At 42.3% G+C, this 20,379-nt stretch overlaps 1 protein-coding gene across 4 annotated transcripts in view; it reads right to left on the bottom strand.

The window, feature by feature from the left end:
- MARCHF8 (membrane associated ring-CH-type finger 8) overlaps positions 1 to 20,379 on the bottom strand; it is a 185,161-nt gene that overhangs the window by 136,556 nt on the left and 28,226 nt on the right. For all 4 annotated transcript variants that reach the window (XM_045024670.1, XM_045024671.1, XM_045024672.1 and 1 more), the window contains one exon: positions 14,323 to 14,507. In XM_045024670.1, the coding sequence (XP_044880605.1) occupies positions 14,323 to 14,424 (102 nt within the window). In that variant the 5' untranslated portion in view covers positions 14,425 to 14,507. The remainder of the gene's footprint in view (positions 1 to 14,322; positions 14,508 to 20,379) is intronic.

Consider the following 20,379-nt stretch of genomic DNA (forward strand, 5'->3'; position numbering starts at 1 on the left):
CAAAGGTCCATCCAGCCCAGTACCCTGTTTACTGACAGTGGCCAATGCCAGGTGCCTCAGAAGGAGTGAATTTAACAGGTAATGATCAAGTGATCTCTCTCCTGCCATCCATCTCCACCCTCTGACCAACAGAGGCTAGGGACACCATTCCTTACCCATCCTGGCTAAAACCAATTAATGGAATTAACCTCCATAAATTTATCTAGTTCTCTTTTAAACCCTGTTATAGTCCTAGCCTTCACAACCTTCTGAAGCAAGGAGTTCCACAGGTTGACTGTGTGCTGTGTGAAGAACAACTTCCTTTTACTTGTTTTAAACCTGATGACCATTAATTTCATTTGGTGGCCCCTAGTTCTTATATTATGGGAACAAGTAAATAACTTTTCCTTATTCACTTTTTCCACACCACTCATGATTTTATACACCTCTATCATATCCCCCCTTAGTCTCCTCTTTTCCAAGCTGAAAAGTCCTAGCCTCTTTAATCTCTCCTCATATGGGACCCATTCCAAACCCCTACTCATTTTAGTTGCCCTTCTCTGAACCTTTTCTAATGCCAGTATATCTTTTTTGAGATGAGGAGACCACATCTGTACGCAGTATTCAAGATGTGGGTGTACCATGGATTTATATAAGGGCAATAAGATATTCTCTGCCTTATTCTCTATCTGTTTTTTAATGATTCCTAACATCCTGTTTGCTTTTTTGACTGCCGCTGCACACTGCGTGGACGTCTTCAGAGAACTATTCACAATACTCCAAGATCTTTTTCCTGATTAGTTGTAGCTAAATTAGCCCCCATCATATTGTATGTATAGTTGTGGTTATTTTTTCCAATGTGCATTACTTTACATTTATCCACCTTAAATTTCATTTGCCGTTTTGTTGCCCAATCACTTAGTTTTGTGAGATCTTTTTGAAGTTCATCACAGTTTGCTTTGGTCTTAACTATCTTGACCAGTTTAGTATCATCTGCAAACTTTGCCACCTCACTGTTTACCCCTTTCTCCAGATCATTTATGAATAATTTGAATAGGATTGGTCCTAGGACTGACCCTTGGGGAACACCACTAGTTACCCCTCTCCATTCTGAAAATTTACCATTTATTCCTATCCTTTGTTCCCTGTCTTTTAACCAGTTCTCAACCCATGAAAGGATCTTCCCTCTTATCCCATAACAACTTAATTTATGTAAGAGCATTTGGTGAGAGACCTTGTCAAAGGCTTTCTGGAAATCTAAGTACACTATCAGAGGGGTAGCCGTGTTAGTCTGGTTCTGTAGAAGCAGCAAAGAATCCTGTGGCACCTTATAGACTAACAGACGTTTTGCAGCATGAGCTTTCGTGGGTGAATACCCACTTCTTCGGATGCAAGTGGTGGAAATTTCCTGGGGCAGGTATATATAAGCAAGCAAGAAGCAAGCTAGAGATAACGAGTGAGGTTGATGGATTTCCACTCCATACGGCTAAATGCAGTGCCTTGCATGGTGTCAAGTATCAGAGGGGTAGCCGTGTTAGTCTGGTTCTGTAGAAGCAGCAAAGAATCCTGTGGCACCTTATAGACTAACAGACGTTTTGCAGCATGAGCTTTCGTGGGTGAATACCCACTTCTTCGGATGCAAGTGGTGGAAATTTCCTGGGGCAGATATATATAAGCAAGCAAGAAGCAAGCTAGAGATAACGAGTGAGGTTGATGGATTTCCACTCCATACGGCTAAATGCAGTGCCTTGCATGGTGTCAAGTATCAGAGGGGTAGCCGTGTTAGTCTGGTTCTGTAGAAGCAGCAAAGAATCCTGTGGCACCTTATAGACTAACAGACGTTTTGCAGCATGAGCTTTCGTGGGTGAATACCCACTTCTTCGGATGCAAGTGGTGGAAATTTCCTGGGGCAGGTATATATAAGCAAGCAAGAAGCAAGCTAATTTGCCCAGTACTGACATTTACACTTATCGGTCTGTAATTGCCGGGATCACCTCTAGAGCTCTTTTTAAATATTGGCATTGCATTAGCGATCTTCCAGTCATTGAGTACAGAAGCTGATTTAAAGGACAGGTTACAAACCATAGTTAATAGTTCTGCAATTTCACATTTGAGTTCTTTCAGAACTCTTGGGTGAATGCCATCTGGTCCCGGTGACTTGTTACTGTTAAGTTTATCAATTAATTCCAAAACCTCCTCTAATGGACACTTCAATCTGTGACAATTCCTCAGATTTGTCATCTACAAAGGACGGCTCAGGTTTGAGAATCTCCCTAACATCCTCAGCCGTGAAGACTGAAGCAAAGAATTCATTTAGTTTCTCCGCAATGACTTTATCATCTTTAAGTGTTCCTTTTTTATCTCGATTGTCCAGGGGCCTCACTGGTTGTTTAGCAGGCTTCCTGCTTCTGATATACTTAAAAAACATTTTGTTATTGCCTTTTGAGTTTTTGGCTAGCTGTTCTTCAGACAACTTTTTGGCTTTTCTTATTACATTTTTACACTTAATTTGGCAGTGTTTATGCTCCTTTCTATTTACCTCACTAGGATTTGATTTCCACTTTTTTAAAAGATGCCTTTTTTATCTCTCACTGCTTCTTTTACATGATCGTTAAGCCACAGTGGCTCTTTTTTAGGCCTGGGCTACACTACTGAGGGGATTCAAACTAAGATACGCAACTTCAGCTACGCTATCCGCATAGCTGAAGTCGAAGTATCTTAGTTTGACTTACCTGGCCGTCCTCACAGCGGCAAATTGACTGCCACGGCTCCCCCGACTATGCTTACTCCTTCTGCTGAAGTGGAGTACTGGCATCGATTTGCGGATCGATTTATTACGTCCAGACATCGAACACTACCCGCCGATCTGGCGGGTAGTATAGACGTACCCTTAGTTCTTTTACTGTGTTTTTTAATTTGGGGTATACATTTAAGTTGGGCCTCTATTATGGTGTCTTTGAAAAGTGTCCATGCAGCTTGCAGGGATTTCACTCTAGTCACTGTACCTTTTAATTTCTGTTTAACTGACCTCCTCATTTTTGCATAGTTCCCCTTTCTGAAATTAAATGCCACAGTGTTGGGCTGCTGAGGTGTTCTTCCCACCACAGGAATGTTCAATGTTGTTATATTATAGTCACTATTTCCAAGTGGTCCTGTTATAATTACCTCTTGGACCAGAGCCTGCGCTCCACTCAGGACTAAATTGAGAATTGCCTCTCCCCTTGTGGGTTCCTGTACCAGCTGCTCCAAGAAGCAGTTATTTAAAGTATCAAGAAATTTTGTGTCTGCATTTTGTGCCTGAGTCAACATGTACCTAGTCAATATAGGGACAATTGAAATCCCCCACTATTATTGAGTTGTTTATTTTGATGGCCTCTCTGCTCTCCCTTAGCATTTCATAGTCACTATCACTGTCCTGGTCAGGTGGTCGATAATAGATCCCTACTGTTATATTCTTATTAGAGCATGAAATTCCTATCCATGGAGATTCTATGGAACATGTGGATTAATTTAAGATTTTTACTTCATTTGATTCTACATTTTCTTTCACATATAGTGCCACTCCCCGTCTCCGCACGACCTGTTCTGTCCTTCCGATATATTTTGTACCCCAGAATGATTGTGTCCCATTGATTGTCCTCACTCCACCAGGTTTCTGTGATGCCAATTATATCAATATCCTCCTTTAACACGAGGCACTCTAGTTCACCCATCTTATTATTTAGACTTCTAGTATTTGTGTACAAGCACTTTAAAAACTTGTCCCTGTTTATTTGTCTGCCCTTTTCTGATGTGTCAGATCCTTTTTTATGTGAATGTTTCTCATCTGATCTGGCCCTTACATTATCCTCTTCTCCTGACTAAAACCTTGAGAATCTCTATCAATAGACTCTCCTTTAAGAGAAGTCTCTGAAAGATGTTGTCTGACCTGTTTTTAAAAACCTCCAATGATGGAGATTCCTCAGCCTCCATAGGCAATTTATTCTAGTGCTTAACCACCCTAACACTTAGAAAGTTTTCCCTAATGTCCAATCTAAACCTCCCTTGCTGCAGTTTAAGCCCACTGCGCTTCCTGTCTTATCCTCACAGGTTTAGGAGAGCAATTTTTCACTCTCTTCCCCATAACAACCTTTTATGTACTTAAAAACTGTTATGTCCTTGTCTCCACATTAAACAAACCCAATTTTTTTCTCTTTCTTCAGAGGTCATGTTTTTTTCTAGACCTTTAATAATTTTTGTTTCTCTTCTCTGGAGCTCCAATTTTTCCACATCTTTCCTGAAATGTGGTGCCAGAACTGGACACAATACTCCAGTGGAGGCCTAATCAGCGCGGAGTAGAGCGGAAGAATGATTTCTCATGTCTTGCTAACAACACTCCTGTTAATACATCCCAGAATGAGGTTTCCTTTTTTGCAACAGTATTACACTGTTGACTCTCATTTAGCTTGCGATCCATTATATCCCTAGATCCCTTTCCACAGTACTCCTTCCCACACAGTCATTTCCCATTTTGTATGCATGCAATTGACGGTTCCTAAGTGGAGTACTTTCATTTGTCCTTATTGAATTTCATCCTGTTTACTTCAGAACATTTCTCCTGATCATTGTGAATTGTAATCCTATCCTCTCGAACACTTGCAATCCCTCCCAGCTTGGTATCATTCGCAACCTTTATAAAGTATACTCTCTATGCCTCAGCTAGGTCAGTACTATGAAGATAACTCTGGCATTGTCCTGCCTGATATTGTTCATTACTCTTGGAATTAGTGGTGTTAGTGGGAATGTATAGAACAGGCCCTTTGTCGAAGGAAGGAGAAAGGCATCTCCCAATGAAAGGCGACCTAGGCCTCCCCTTGAGCAGAATAAGGAGTACTTCCTGTTGCTGGATGGGATGAATAGGTCAACCTGTGGAAGTCCCCACCTCTGGAATATCCCATAAATGATTTATGAGTGTAACTCCAATTCCCAGTCTTTGGAGAAGCACCCATGGAGCATACCGGCTATGACATTCTGGACTCCAGGAAGGTAAACAACTGAGATCTGAATCCAGTGGGTTATACAACAGTTCCAGAACTTTACAGCTTTCGCATACAGGGAGGGGGATCTTGCTTCCCCCCTATTAGTTGATACAGAACATGCAAGCCACATTGTGCGTCATGAGTCTGATTGATTTACCCTTCATTTGTGACTGCCCTAAGTTCTAACAAAATGATATGGAGACCGCTTTCCTGAGGTGACCAGCTGCCCTGAGTTGTGAATGTGTTGAGGTGTACTTCTCCACCCTACCCGTGTTGTCTGTTGTCACAGTTATTGTTGGAGCTCGGGAGATGAAAGGGAAGCCCACACAGACACTGCGTTTATCTTTCCAGCAATCCAGGGAGTTCTTCACCTGGAGGGGATCCGTATTCTGTTTGTCCAAAATGTCTCTGGTTGAAGAATAGTTCCTTCTGAATCAGTCGTCAAAGTAGCTGAGGTGTAATCTTGCATGCTTGGTTACAAAGTGCAAGCTGCCATATGATCCAGGAGCTGCAAACAGGTCTTTACTGCAATACATAGACTGCTCTGAACTGTCCTGACCAGATTCGACAAAGTTATGAATCTGTCTGTGGGAAGAAAGGCCCTGGATGTCAACAAGTCCAAATATGCCCCTATGAATTTGTATTTAGCTGGAGACCCAACTCCTAAAAGAAAGAGAGCTGTCTGGGTGGAAGTTAGTGTTGCTCTGTAAGATCAGCCCTTGGGTAGCCAGTCATTATGGGAACAGGATATGGAAAGACTAAAATTGCTTCTCACCAAAGGTAAACAGCCATTACCATTGAAACCCTTAAGAACACACTTGGGTATGAAAGAGGCCAAAGGGAAATATTATGTATTGAAAATGATCATGGCCCAAGATGAAGTGCAGATATTGCCTGTGTGGGAGATGTATCACTATATGGAAATAGGTGTCTTGTAGGTTATGGGCTGAAAACCAATCTCCTGCCTCTAGAGAAGGAATTAAAGCTGTCAGAGTCACCATCTGGAACTTCTGAGGCTTCACAAATTTGTTTAGTTATCTTTGATCTAAGATCAGTCTCCACTCTCCATCCTTCTTTGGCATGAGAAATACTTGGAGTAAAACCTTTCCCCTGTGAGAGGATGGGACTGGTTCTATTGCTCCTAAACAAAGGAGTGAGTGTACTTCTTGATTCAGTATAGTCTCATGAAAAGGGTCCCTGAAGAGGGATGTGAAGTGGATGAAATAATCTGTGACTCACTTGTCTGTTGTAATATGCCGCCAGGCCTGTTGGAAATGGGAAAGGCAGTCTCCAAAGTGGGGAGGTTAGCAAAGGCTGCAGCTTGCAAAGTAAAGGTGGGGGAGGAGTTGAGCCTTCAACCAACCCATCAAAATTGTTGTTTCAATGATGACTGGGTACTGACTGAAGGAGAGTGGGAACTTTTCCTCTGGAATCTGTCTTTTTTCTAGCCGGTTCAGTAGTTCTATGAAAACCAGAGAACTGAACCAGAAGTGATTTCTGGGCAGTTTGAGATCTGCTAAATCTCCTGCCGTTTGTAGTGGTGTATATACACAGAGACCTCAATGTGGCTCTGGAGTCCTTCAGTGTCTGCAAGGACTCATCCGTAGTTCCTGAGAAGAGCTTCTGACATAAAACATGAGTCCTCAACCATATTCTGAACCTCTCTTGGGAATCCTGACAACTGTAGCCACAATATCCTGCGCATGACAACTGCTGTGAAGATGGATCCAAGGATGCTTGGAGAGAAGATTCTGGCTAATAACTGACCCTCCTTAATGATGGCCTGGAAGTATTCTTTATGTTCCTGTGGAAGATGTTCAATAAAACTTGTTGTAATTCATGTAGTCATACTTGGCCATGATCGGTTGATAGTTTGTGAACCAAAACTGGAGGGTCACAGATGAGTAGGCCTTCCATTAAAAAAAGGAATAACTGTTTCTGGCCCTTGTCATAAGGAGTAGACCTGGAGTAAAGCTGTTTACCCTGCTAGTTTACAGATCCACCACTAGGGAATTAGGTGCGTGTGTGCGGGGGAGCACATAATATTTTTTTTTCTGGTCATTTACAAGATGGCAGGATGCGTAGCAGGAATTTGCCACACAATCTTTGCTGGGTCCAGGATGCTTCATTAATAGGTAGTGCAACCCGGATGGGTGTTGCCAGCTGCAAAATGTCCAGGAGCTTGTGATAGGAGTCTTTAACCACCTCAGGAGGCATCTGTAGGGTGCCAGTCACCCTCGTCACAAGATTATGGAACTGACAAAAACTGTCAGCCACCGATAGTGGTGAAGGCACAACTGCTTCATCCAGAGATGAAGATGAACCAATGATTTGAGGGGTAACCTCTTTGTGTGTCCTAGCCTCCTGTTCTTCAAAGGTCTCCTTATGTTGGGGGCTTGGTGGAGGAGACTGTGTGACCCTCGTCTCCTGGTGCAATGGAACTGGAGATGTCGCAAATTGCTGACGATATGTTACCCAATGATCCCACTATGTCCATTGGGGAGGCACATATGGGAAAGGAAGTGGTACTCAGAACTGATCCTACCATCACTGATGTGGGTAAGAGCTCTTGTCAAAGTACGGGTTTCTGTAATGATATGGAGGGAAACCCCACACTTGGCCCTGGAGCCTATGTACTCCAGCACGCAGAATCCCCTGGTTGCCCCTACACGTAGAAGCCGGAAAGGGGACATGCCACTGCTTCCGGGAGCCGTGAAGAGCCACGGCATGCACGGAGTGGGGCAAGCCCCAGACCCTGTTCCCTGGCTGGAGCACTGGAGCAGGGCAAGCCCCCAACCCCACTTACCGACAAGAGCTCGAGGGCTGGATTAAAATGTCTGAAGGGCTGGATACAGCTCCGGGGCGTAGTTTGCCCATCTCTGGTTTAAAACCTGGTTAGCCAGGGATGCCCAGCAAGGCCAAATAAGCGCCCCCGAAAAAAGGGGAGAGGAAAAAATTGAAAACTCTCACTAGCATCTCACTAATGCTGTGCTAAGAACTAACACTAATTAGAACACTAAACTAAACAACAACAAAACACATTGAGGCATGCACGAGGCAGACATGCTAGATCTCTCTACTGCCTTGGCTTGAGACAGAAAGAACAGCAGGCAATTCGCCTGTATAGCCCTATATGCCCTTGGTTCATATAGAGCACATGCACAAGCTGAACGAACACACTGCTGATGGAGAATCTATGCTCAAGGGCTCAAGAAGCGCATGCGCACCTGAAATAATTTGAAGTGGAGCACCCATGGGACACTACTCAAAGAACTACCAGCAGGTCCTGCAGGGCCTTGCTCCTTTGGACTCTTTTCGTTAAGAGATTGACTGTATGGATCCTAAGGGCCATGCCCCAAACTGAAGAGACATAGGTAGGAGGTAAGTAGCCATGGGCAGCAGACTTAGACTCACTGCAGGGAGGACGCTGCTGTTGGTTGCTCTGCACAGGGCCATGGTTTGGGTCCCAGCGGAGATAGTGGGGCCTAACTCCTCCTATCATACCCTCTTAAGGGCAAAGCCTAGATACGGGTGGACAGGAGATGATTCCTATCTTAGGGTCAGGAAGAGGGACCTCTACCACCCTGACACAGAGACAAGGTCTCAGAAGTTGGGTGTACTAACTAATATGCCGCCCAGCCATCTGAGCACCCTGTCACAGTGTCCAATCACTACTCTTCAAATTTGCCCAATTTTCTCTCTCTCCAGTTAATATATTCCAAAACAAATCTGGTATTTAGAATACATTATGTTGCAGTGTGGTCAAGTGGACAGAGCACAGGACTGGGACTCAGAATACTAGGGTTTTATTCCCAGCTCTGCCATTGGCCTGCTGGGTAACCTTGGACAACTTACTTCACCTTCGTTCCTCAGTTTCCCCGTAGGATACTCATACTTACCTTCTTTTAAAGCACTTTGCAATGTGCTGATTAAAAGCACTATTTAAGAGCGAGCTGTTATTATTGTATCATCATCATGGGATGGTTCTGTATTTTTAAGTCTTAGGCTTAGGTCATAATAGCTACTTCTAAGGTTTTGGCAGCCTGCTTGGTAAGCCAGCCTGCTTCCCAGCAGGATCCCACAGGATACTCAGATATGACTGATTCTTATGACCTATATCCTTGGTCTAAAAAGGAGAATTTTTTTTTAAAAAGTGAAAAGACAAACCAACCAATAAAAAATACCCCATGGAAGCCCCAGCATTAGCACATCTAAGCTTGGAAATGCTCTAAACACCATATCTAACTAATGATGAGGGAATCTCAAAAGGTTTACAGACTGGATGCTTATCTGAATCAATGGAGAACCTAATTGTGGCATGTGAGACACCAAAACAAACAAAACCCCTCACCAAAGAAATCCAACAAGCTTTTTTCTAACCTGGCCCCTTGAGGCATGTTTAGTCAATCATAGAAACAGAACCAATACCATGTGATTTGTTGTGACCAATCACAACCAATCTATTCAGCTCAAACTTTGAACAGAGTATGCAAAAAAAAATGCCCATTGTGTTTTTGCACCTTGAAAAGGATTTAGAGTTTTTTTAAAACTACACATTTTTAAAATACATTTTGACATAAAATAACTCTCATGACAAACAACTGACCCAGTTCAACATAGTCTTGAAAAAGTCCTACTGATTTTTCTTCTAAAAACTAAAATCTGACTTTGCAGAAGGACATGGTGGAGAGCTAAAATCAGACTATATAACTGGATATAAATGAAAAGGCCATGGGACAGCGTTTCTCAAACTGTGACCGGCAAAAGACTGCTAAGCAGGAAGAAATGTATGCAGTGTAGTTGTAGCCATATTTAGCAAGATCTACATAGTATACTTAAAAGTTCACATAATCATCATTACACCATTCCTTTCATCTAGAGGAACTGGGTCACAGCATGCTTTATAGATTATTATTATTCACCATCTTTTACCCTCTGCTGTTGAGCAATGTTTCTAGGGCTCTGGAGTGGCAATCCCACCCTAGAGAAGGCTGTTTCAAATGTACATGGAGGGGTTTGTCATAAAAACTCAAACATGTCAACGCAGCATACAACTGCCAGCAGTGTTACTTATCAGTTCAGGACCTACCTAAATCCCCATTCTCAGACCTGAGGGGAACGGGGATTTAGGTATGTACAATGCAATTACTGAAGCTGAAATTTGGCCAGCACAAAGAAGGTTTACACCTTTGCTTTTGTGCTAAGTGCAATGGGATCTTTAAAGACCTCAATTGCTCAGGTGTTTAGTTTTGCATCTCATCTGAAAGATGAGATTCCAACAGTTCAATATCTCTTACCCCATACTTGGCACACAAAACATAGACTGAGAAGACAGAGTATTACTATCCACTCAGTTAGCAACACCATTTCCAGCAAGATTTCCTTGGAGGCCTCCTATATAAGTACTGACTAGACCCAACCCCGCTTCACTTTCCAAAATTAAGTCATAAAGTTGTCTTTGAAAACAAGAGAACCTTGGTTGGAATTATCAGAATGAACAAAGATCCTTAAAAAATAAAATGGGTATTACCTGGGGAACTTCATCTATAATAGCAGCATTTTGAAGTGCTGGCGCAAATAGGTGTACAACAGTCCACTTCAGCTAGTGAGGAGGGAAAAAACCCATACAGAGCAACATCTCAACCACACCTCAGCAGCAAGATTGCAATTCCTAAACTCCAATCCATGTCTACATACCTGAATAATTCTGGGTATGTTCAAACAGCTATTGCCATTACTGATTTCATACAGGTTTTTATAGTACCTTGTCATAAACAGATAGTTAAGGGTTAATGTCTCTTTTACCTGTAAAGGGTTAAGAAGCTCAGTAAACCTGGCTGACACTTGACCAGAGGACCAATAGGGGGACAAGATACTTTCAAATCTTGGTGGAGGGAGTTCTTTGTTTGTGTTCTTTGTTTTGGGTTGTTCGTTCTCGGGACTGAGAGGGACCAGACATCAATCCAGGCTCTCCAGATCTTTCTGAATCAGTCTTATGTTTCAAAAACTTGTAAGTAGCACAGGCAAGGCGTGTTAGTCTTATGTTTGTTTTCTCAACCTGTAAATGTTCCTTTTTCTGAGAGGATTTTACCTCTGTTTGCTGTAACTTTGAACCTGAGGCTAGAGGGGGTTTTCTCTGGGCTATATAAATCTAAGTACCCTGTAAAGTATTTTCCATCCTGATTTTACAGAGATGATTTTTACCTTTCTTTTTCTTTAATTAAAAGCTTTCTTTTTTAAGAACCTGATTGATTTTTCTTTGTTTTAAGATCCAGGGAATTGGGTCTGAACTCACCAGGAGTTGGTGGGGGAAAGGAGAGGGGAATGGTTAATTTCTCCTTGTTGTAAGATCCAAGGGGTTTGGATCTGTGTTCCCCAGGGAAGGTTTTGGGGGGACAGGGAGTGTGCCAGACACTGATTTCTGGCTGGTGGCAGCGTTACCAGATCTAAGCTAGGAATTAAGCTTAGAAGGGTCCATGCAGGTCCCCACATCTGTACCCTAAAGTTCAGAGTGGGGGAAAGAAACCTTGGCATATCTTATGAACAATGTAGTGACCATTCCTCAACTCAGATCTGTAGGAATCTATTCCAAGTGAAGGATCAGTAAGACGCTAATGATGTTTATTAATAGCCCTTAAAGCTAATAGTTCATCTCAGTTAAACATAAGAATAATAATCTCTTTATGGCCTTTCTGTAAAAACAGCTGATGTTTAACAGAAAAGACTATTGTGAAATAGTTTTCAGTTAAATTAAATCTTGAAAATCACATTAACAAGCATCATAATCTACTCAATTCCCCAGTAATATGTATTAAACACATTACTGACTTCTAAGGATTTAAAGCAGAAATGTTGGACAAAAGCCTTTTACCAGCCTTTCAACAAACTCTGTAAAAGGGAGTTTTGTCACTAACTTCCCCAGTTGCAGGCCTTGAATCCACATATACAGAGGAACTACACTTTAGCCAGTTCCAAAAAAACCTTCTGTAAAGATCCAAAAGGATCTCGCTCTGCTTTCCACCATCCATTGAGCTCTAACTCCGAAGCATTAGCCCAGAAAACTCACCCTATGACAAAGGAAGTTACTATTTTATTTTGAAAATTAAACAGGCACTGAGCTGGAGTAACAAAGCCACATCTTGACCTTGAGTACCAATGGCAGGATACAGGAAGCTGTGAGATTTCCAACTTGAAATGTTCTCTTCAGCATTTATATGGATAATTAAGGATATCCACAATTACATTAGCTAGGAGAACACAATCAGGGCATAAGCCAAACACTAACTACCAGGGGTTTGGAAGAAGCATCCATTAAAGGCATGCTAGTGCATAATTACAGGGTTTGAGTTATGAAGCCTAGAGTGTCTCTCTTTCCTCTGCAGTGGTTCACAGAATCCTTATTTTAAAGAAACAGATTTTTTTCCAGTCTAACTTTAATATCACATGCTCTTTTTAAACAAAGGTTCCAAGGCACAGTAACTCACCAATAAGTCAAAGAAAAAGTAATCAACCCTTCTGACTAAATATCATCAAGAAAATATATAGAAGGAGCTTTCTTAATATGGAAGTAGCAGAGCCTGCTGCCAAAGAGGAAAAACAGGTTTAGAAATAGACCTGGGACTCGCACTCCTGGGACTGCAAGAGGATAAACAGATCCTACAGGTATGCATCAGGCATGATCACAGCTAATTCGTATGACCTGCACTGAAGGGTCATCAATTCATACTTTGTTTTATGCCCTAGCAAACAAGCACTGACTCCTTATCTTCTAGGTTAGAGAGTGTGATGTTATACATGGAATAGGCTGATTCCATATGGAGGAGGAATGGAGTGAAAAGGTGTTCTGTGGTATCCTTCATTACAGAATAACCACCTACAGCTATAACTGGAAGAAATACCATGTGCTACAGGCAGCAAATGTGAGACTCTAGTCCACCTCCTAGGGGAGTATGTTCCACAACCAAGCAAGACTAGCTTCCAGCCTGGACCTACAAACAGAAAGTAGACTCACGCCACCCAACCACGATTGAGAGTTGCCCCCAAATGTTAAAGATGTTATTAAGCATGTGGGGCAAAATTCAGAGGCAACGAACTATGGGGTAAGTTACCCATACTGAATTAGATAGTTAATATTTACTTATGGGCTAAGTAGATGTAATTCATACAGCAAAGAGATGGAAGGGGGCGGAGGGGTTGTAGCAGAAGAGCATAAGAAGCTAGGCACGGCTTTCTTTGTTCCATCCTTTCTTGCACCCTCTTGCTGGTTGCTCTTCCTGCTACAACCCTGCCCTTCTAGACCCTTGCCATGTAAATTATGCCCACATAACCAATTTGTAATTTACATCTGATCAGAATTTGGCCTTTCGTGAACGTTTAATCCTAACCTGTGAAATTTCCATCTCCTAGGTTTGTTCCATTACATGAATGTTCTTTTGATCTGTTTTTTTGTGACAGTAAAAAAGTTTAAAAACACCTAGGAATGCTTTGAAATTCGCAGATGACCCAAAATGCAAACATACAGTACATTTTGGACTATAATATTGATACGTAATAAAATCTTTGGCTTGGATGGAGGCACAGTATGGACTAAACAGAACTGTTGTGTATGGCACAAGCACATGATAGTCTTTCTTTTCTAGCGTGTCAAGTGGTTCAGTCATTAGAATCCAATCAGTCTCCTACTTTTTTGGTGTTATGTTTCACTCTGCACAAAGAAAAACAGATGCTTTAAATCTTATTTTTCTGCAGATCACAAGAAGAAAACAATAAAAGAACAAAAGTAAAGTCTACAGGAGAGCACCTAGGGTGTGTGTCTCCCCATTGTGATAGTCCATTCTGTGCGGACTACAATATGATTGCCAATCAATTCCAAAAGCAGAGCCCATGAAGATTAAAGATGAAGTACACAAGAATCAAAACACTCACTTAATTGCATACCCCCATCATACTATTTAGCACAAAAAATGAACAGCAGCGGAAGCTATCACTCTACAAGCTCACCAATAATAGCATCACACCCTGCACACAATACACCATGCTGTCTTTAATTCTTATACAGAATGGATGGCTGAAATTTGTATTTTGCTGACGTTAGACCACAGTGATCCCCAGTCTTGTGCGGCCTATTGTTTAAATGATTAATACAACAATGAAGCAACAAAGGGGCCAGGAATTCCTTGTGCAGTCAATACCCACAATATTAATGGGAATTTTGGTGCAGAAAGTATGCAGAATCAGGCCCCATGTGGTAACTTGATTAAGCACTGTTGTTATTAGTCAGAAAGGGTTGGGAGAATTTCCTATGAAAATAAGGTTCTGACATTACCTGTTCCTCTCTCTCTTTTTCTTTGGTCTTGCTCCTAGAGACTCTGGAAGAGGTGACATCCCGAGCTGGAATGACAGAGATCTGATGCAGTGGCATGTTCATCACACCGTCCTGTTTGGTCCTCTCATTTAAAGGAAGGAATCTTTGATGCAGGGCTCATTTAGTGACATTGCCGGGCCTTGCACCTAAAGAAAGAATGAAAAGCATTAGCATTGGTTGAAATTAAATTATTCTGATGTATTTTTTAACCATCCAAGTTAAACAACAAATCAGACTAACACTTCACATCTGCTCTTTGGATAATAGAACAGAAGTAAGCTTTCGCACACTGGCTGGATCAGAAATTGAAACTCAGGCAGACACGTTCACACTTAGGACAGAGATTCCAATCTGGGGTTTTGGAGCTTTTCATGGGCAATCTTAATCTGGTATTTCCTAACTTCTGAGTGATTTACTTGGCTATCTTAATAATGTTGTCCAGTCTCCTTCAGGGCCGGCTCTGGGGTTTTTGCCGCCCCAAGCAGCAAATAAAATAAAATAAAGCCGCGATTGCTATCTGCGGGAGCTCTACCACTGCCGCCCCGCTTCAGTCTTCGGTAGCAATTTGGTGGCTGGTCCTTTGCTCCGAGAGAGAATGAGAGACCCGCTTGTGAATTGCCACCAAAGAGTCGGAGTGCTGCCCCTCACCATTGGCCGCCCCAAGCAGCTGCTTGCTGGGCTGGTCCCTGGAGCCAGCCCTGGTCTCCTTGCCCAACCAGTCCCAGTTCCCCCTTCTGGCTCCCAATCCCAGTCTTCTCTCTCAGACTCCTTATTCAATCTAAATCCCACGTCAGGCTCCTTGTCCTAGTCTCCCCCTCTTCCCGGCTCCTTGTTCTAGTCTCTTTACTCAGCGGTCCCAGTTCTCCCTTCACCCCTTGCTCCTTGTCAGATCTGTCTCCCATTCTCCTCCCCATCAGGTTCTTAGTCCCAGTCTCTTTGTCCAGCCAGTCCCCAGTTCCCCCCCACCCTTCTTCCTAGCTCCTCAGCTGATCTCAGTATTTTCCCTCCCAGACAACTGGCTCCCAGTCATTTCCCTCTCCAAATCATTGCTCTAAAGAAAGGGGCTTAAATCAGCTTAACTGCATCTCTCCGGAGTGTGGATTTTTCACACCCCTGAGACATGTGGTTATGCCAATGTAACTTTTCAGTGTACAGCAGCCATAGGCATGCAAAATTTTAGCCCACAATGTGAAATAAGATGTTATGACTGAAACTGTTTTGCAGATTTAACTATAATGAATGCAGCTGTTAATAGCAATTAAGGCGCTCGGACACTATGGTGATGAGTGCTGTATACAGAATAGAACTGAGCAAGTTGGTGGCCTCTGTCCAGTTCCTAATGGACAAAGCACCACATCTCAAAAACCACCACCACAATTGCTACCAAAGAGATCAAAACAGGAATGATCCATAGAGACTAGTTTCAGAGTAGCAGCCGTGTTAGTCTGAATCCGCAAAAAAAACAGGAGTACTTGTGGCACCTTAAAGACTAACAAATTTAACCCATAGAGACTAAACTACCTTTCCACTGCCTGAGGTGGTCACTCCAGATCAGGACTGTACACAGGGAAGGGAAGTCTGCACTGTCACTGCTTTTGTGGCACTTGCTGTGTAGATATGAAAGCAGGATTTCCATTTCCAGGGCTGTACTGAAATTCCCGTGCTAGAGCTGCTCAAAACATACCAATTCTTTTTCATAGGAAATTACAAACAAAATTCTCCTGGAAATTTCCCCATGAAGACATTTTTGGCTTTTTGATTGAAAAAAAAATTGCAAATTTATACTTATCTAGATAGGTTTTCAAAAACCAAATGTGGGGTGTTGGTAAACATTTTCAATGTCTGAGAAAAACCAAGTAAGTGACGTAATAGCTTTTATTATTGGTGGAAGAGACAAGCTTTGAAGCTTACACAGAGCTCTTCTTCAGTTTTAGTTTTCTCATCAGAAACACCTCCCCCTCACGGAAAACATTGACCAATATGAAAAATCTCCATTGGTCAAAAATCCATTTTTAAATTAAATTTATTATATATCTCAAACAGCTCTATCCAACACCTTTCATGTCCGCAAATTAAAAGAAACAAAAAATGATTCATTTATACGGAAGTGAGCTTTGTAACTTCTCTGGGCATTTGTATAAATAATATTCATACATTAGCAGTGGGAAGAAATCTCTTGAAAGAGGAGTCAATAACAAAAATACTATGAAGCCTGATGATTGTTTTTTTTATTGCAGCAGTGCCTAGCACCCTGAGCCAGGAATCAGAAACCCATTGTGTTAAGGATGTATGTGTGTACAGTACATCTTTCCCTAGGCTAACTTTCAACCAAAACAAAGAGTTATCAGTATTACAAGTACACATTCAAGAGAGCAATAGTTTGCCTCATGTTTAGGATTCTAGAAACATGTATTGCCAAATTAGCAGTGTTGATCTGAAAAGCAAAAAGTAATTAGCAACACCTTTTATTAGATTAGCAAGTTTCTATTAAACCAATTTTTTTTTAGAAATACTTCAGGTCACAGTGTATTTAGTTTGAACCTACCCTGCAACAAATTAAGCACAATCAATGGTATTTAAAGGAAGGGATTAGAGAGGAATTAACGCAACAGGGGCTGCATTAAATAAAAGACTACATGAATCAAGATATGTTATGGAAACAAAAGAAAAATATACAACTTTGGGTTTGTTTGTTTGTTTTTTTAACTCTGAGACAGCTGAAAATGGAGGCATGCAGATAGAGGTCTAATATATTATAGAGCTCATCCACATGGAAGTGGTATAACCCAGTACACAGTGTCTTTGCTTAACACATATTGTACAAATATATTATGAAATAATGTTCAATTAAACATTATTTCAAGAAAGGCCAGGCTTCCAAGGACTTCTAATTCTGCATAAGCCTAATTCCGTTCCCACTAAAGTTAGCTGGAGCTTTGCCACTGACTAGAATGGGAGCAGGATCTGCCTTTAACCCTCACAAGGTCAGTGAAGGTAGTAAACTACTGCTGCATAATTTTATAGCTCTTTTCAGCTGTAAATCCCAAGGCACTACATAAAGGGATTGATGTCTCAATATCCTCATTTTACAGATGGAGAAACTGAGGTACAGAAAATGAATAGACTTAACCAAGGTCATACAACAAGCCAGTGGCAGAGCCAGGAACAGAACCCAAGTTTCTTATGGTCTAGCTGCTGGATTGTTCTGCCTGCCCACATATGGAGCCAGGTTGATGTCAATTGAGATAGCAGGTATACATCCGTGAGAGACTCTGGCCCACAGCATATATAGAAGAATGCTAGCGATCATAAGGTATATCTCATCTCAAAAAAGATATACTGGCCCTAGAAAAGGTTCAGAAAAGGGCAACTAAAATGATTAGGGGTTTGGAGAGTGTCCCATATGAGGAAAGATTAAAGAGGCTAGGACTCTTCAGCTTGGAAAAGAGGAGACTAAGGGGGGATATGATAGAGGTATATAAAATCATGAGTGATGTGGAGAAAGTGGAAAAGGAAAAGTTATTTACTTATTCCCATAATACAAGAACTAGGGGTCACCAAATGAAATTAATAGGCAGCAGGTTTAAAACAAATAAAAGGAAGTTCTTCACGCAGCGCACAGTCAACTTGTGGAACTCCTTACCTGAGGAGGTTGTGAAGGCTAGGACTATAACAGCGTTTAAAAGAGAACTGGATAAATTCATGGTGGTTAAGTCCATAAATGGCTATTAGCCAGGATGGGTAAGGAATGGTGTCCCTAGCCTCTGTTTATCAGAGGATGGAGATGGATGGCAGGAGAGAGATCACTTGATCGTTGCCTGTTAGGTTCACTCCCTCTGGGGCACCTGGCATTGGCCACTGTCGGTAGACAGGATACTGGGCTAGATGGACCTTTGGTCTGACCCGGTACGGCCGTTCTTATGTTCTTATATCAAACCACTGAAGGTAATACATGTATAGCATTTACATGTCAAGCACATGGTGGAAAAAAAAAAAGAAGCATCCTCTATGCTTATTCCTCTCATTTTCAGACAGGGTATTTCCTTTGTTGGAGAGGGTGTGGGGAGAAGGTGAGTGCATGTGGGACTTATCAGCAATAGTTAATCCAAGTCAGAGCACAAATAAAATGTGACGCATGCCCATGTGTCTGACACAAACCTGTTTAGCCTCATTTTCCAAAAGGTGCCAGATGATAAAAGCCGGACAGTATATAACCAAAGGAGGAGTGAGACAAGAATATCAAAACTGCAATAAACAAACTAAGAGTGGAAGATATTTTTCCAAGTGTACAAAGGAAATGAAGCGTAATAGTTGATCTACTAATGAAAATATGTACAGTAAATTGCCCTCCCTGTGCCATGAATGCTGAGGATTAGAGGGGGATCAGTGCTATACCTATCTCTAAAGGCAGGGCAGGCAGAATGTAGAGTAGACACTGCCCAGCTAGCATGGGTGTAAACAGCAGTGCAGATGGTGAGGCATGATTTAGGTGGGTAGAGCAAAGTGCCATACACGCCTGAACCCCCAGGATATATATACCCTACAGAAGCTCTCTACATGCAGTGCCTACCAGGTTAACATTGCTGTTTTTAGCAGCGTAGCGTCCAGCTGCTGGAGCCTTTCCCCCCACACAATGAAAGGCTCCAGCAGCAAGGGGGAAGCAAGGAATGGTTCTGGCAGCTCCCCCGACTGCCAGGGTATTTCCCCAACTACTCACTGCTGCCAAAGCCTTTCACTGCACACCAGCACTGCAATGACAAGAGTGGACATAGCCTGCCTTTCCTAGTGGCATGCAGCTACTTGTGCAGTGCCTGTTCTCTACATGCCATCACGGTAAGTGTAGACATGGCCTAAGGGGGAGCCTGCAATTTACAGGCTGTTGAGCCTTACGGCTACACTGGGAACAACAGAAGAGAGTTAAAAAGCACCTAGTTTCTATCAGGTTATACTAACCAAGCCAGACCTGCTTCTCTATAGGCACATAATACATCTGCGACGGCTTGTGTTAGAATTCTTCAAAAGAGTTAAACTAGTAGCTCTAATCCAATTAGATTTTCAGAAAGCGTGCAATATCGTCTCACCCTCATGCGGCTGCTAAGGAAACCTAGTAGCCGCTGTGTGAGAGAGAAAAGCTTGTCATGGATTAAAGGCATGGCTAGAAAAACGTAGGAATAGCGAATGACTCAAACTGGTAGGTCAAACAATATATTCTCCTAGGGCTCAGTGCTGGAGCCACTATTTCATCCTCAAACTGACATATCACTAGCTCTACCGCAGTAATTAAATGGTAACCTTACTAGAAGTGATTCATTGACTCGTACAAAAACTACAGACACCTGAGGCTAGTAGAAAAGCACCACCACCTGATGGGAAATGTGATCTCAATCCAGATCCAAATGCATGGATGTCCACATTAAAATCAAACAATCCAAATTCCTACCATCACAGCTGGCACCAATATGGCCCCTTTGGTGGCAGCCTCATTAGAGAAGTCAAGGGCTGACTAGGCCCTGGGTACTGGATTGCAATTCTCACCCCAGAGGCAATTCCTCCAGATCATGGATGAGGCACAATGCCAGGGCTGTGACTGGGGAAGCTTGAATTTCCACTGCCCATGCTGTACCCATTATGGCTTTGTCTACAGTGGATTCTGTTCTTCTAAAAATTCCCACCATCAAAGCTACAACAGTCAATGGTGCAATTGCTACTGTAGAGAGCATGCCAGCAACTGTCAGGGTTTCAACAGCACTGGAGTGAAATCCTGATTCCACTAAAGTTCATGGGAATTTTGCCATTGATTTCAATGGAACCAAGACCTGCTCTGAGCAAGGTAGACAAAACAGTTGTTAAAATGTCAGCAGTCGTTTGGAGCCTTAGCTACATTACTGCTCCAATTAGGCTACCACTGGTAGAACTGCACTAGTGATAGCAATGAGGAGAAATTTTAGGGGAAGAGAGAATACCGTAGATGCAGCTACCTTGTAATGACAACAGACTTCACTCATGGGTGCAAGAGTG

This window comes from Mauremys mutica, chromosome 7 (genome assembly GCF_020497125.1).
Source record: "Mauremys mutica isolate MM-2020 ecotype Southern chromosome 7, ASM2049712v1, whole genome shotgun sequence".
Classification (NCBI taxonomy): Eukaryota; Metazoa; Chordata; order Testudines; family Geoemydidae; genus Mauremys; species Mauremys mutica.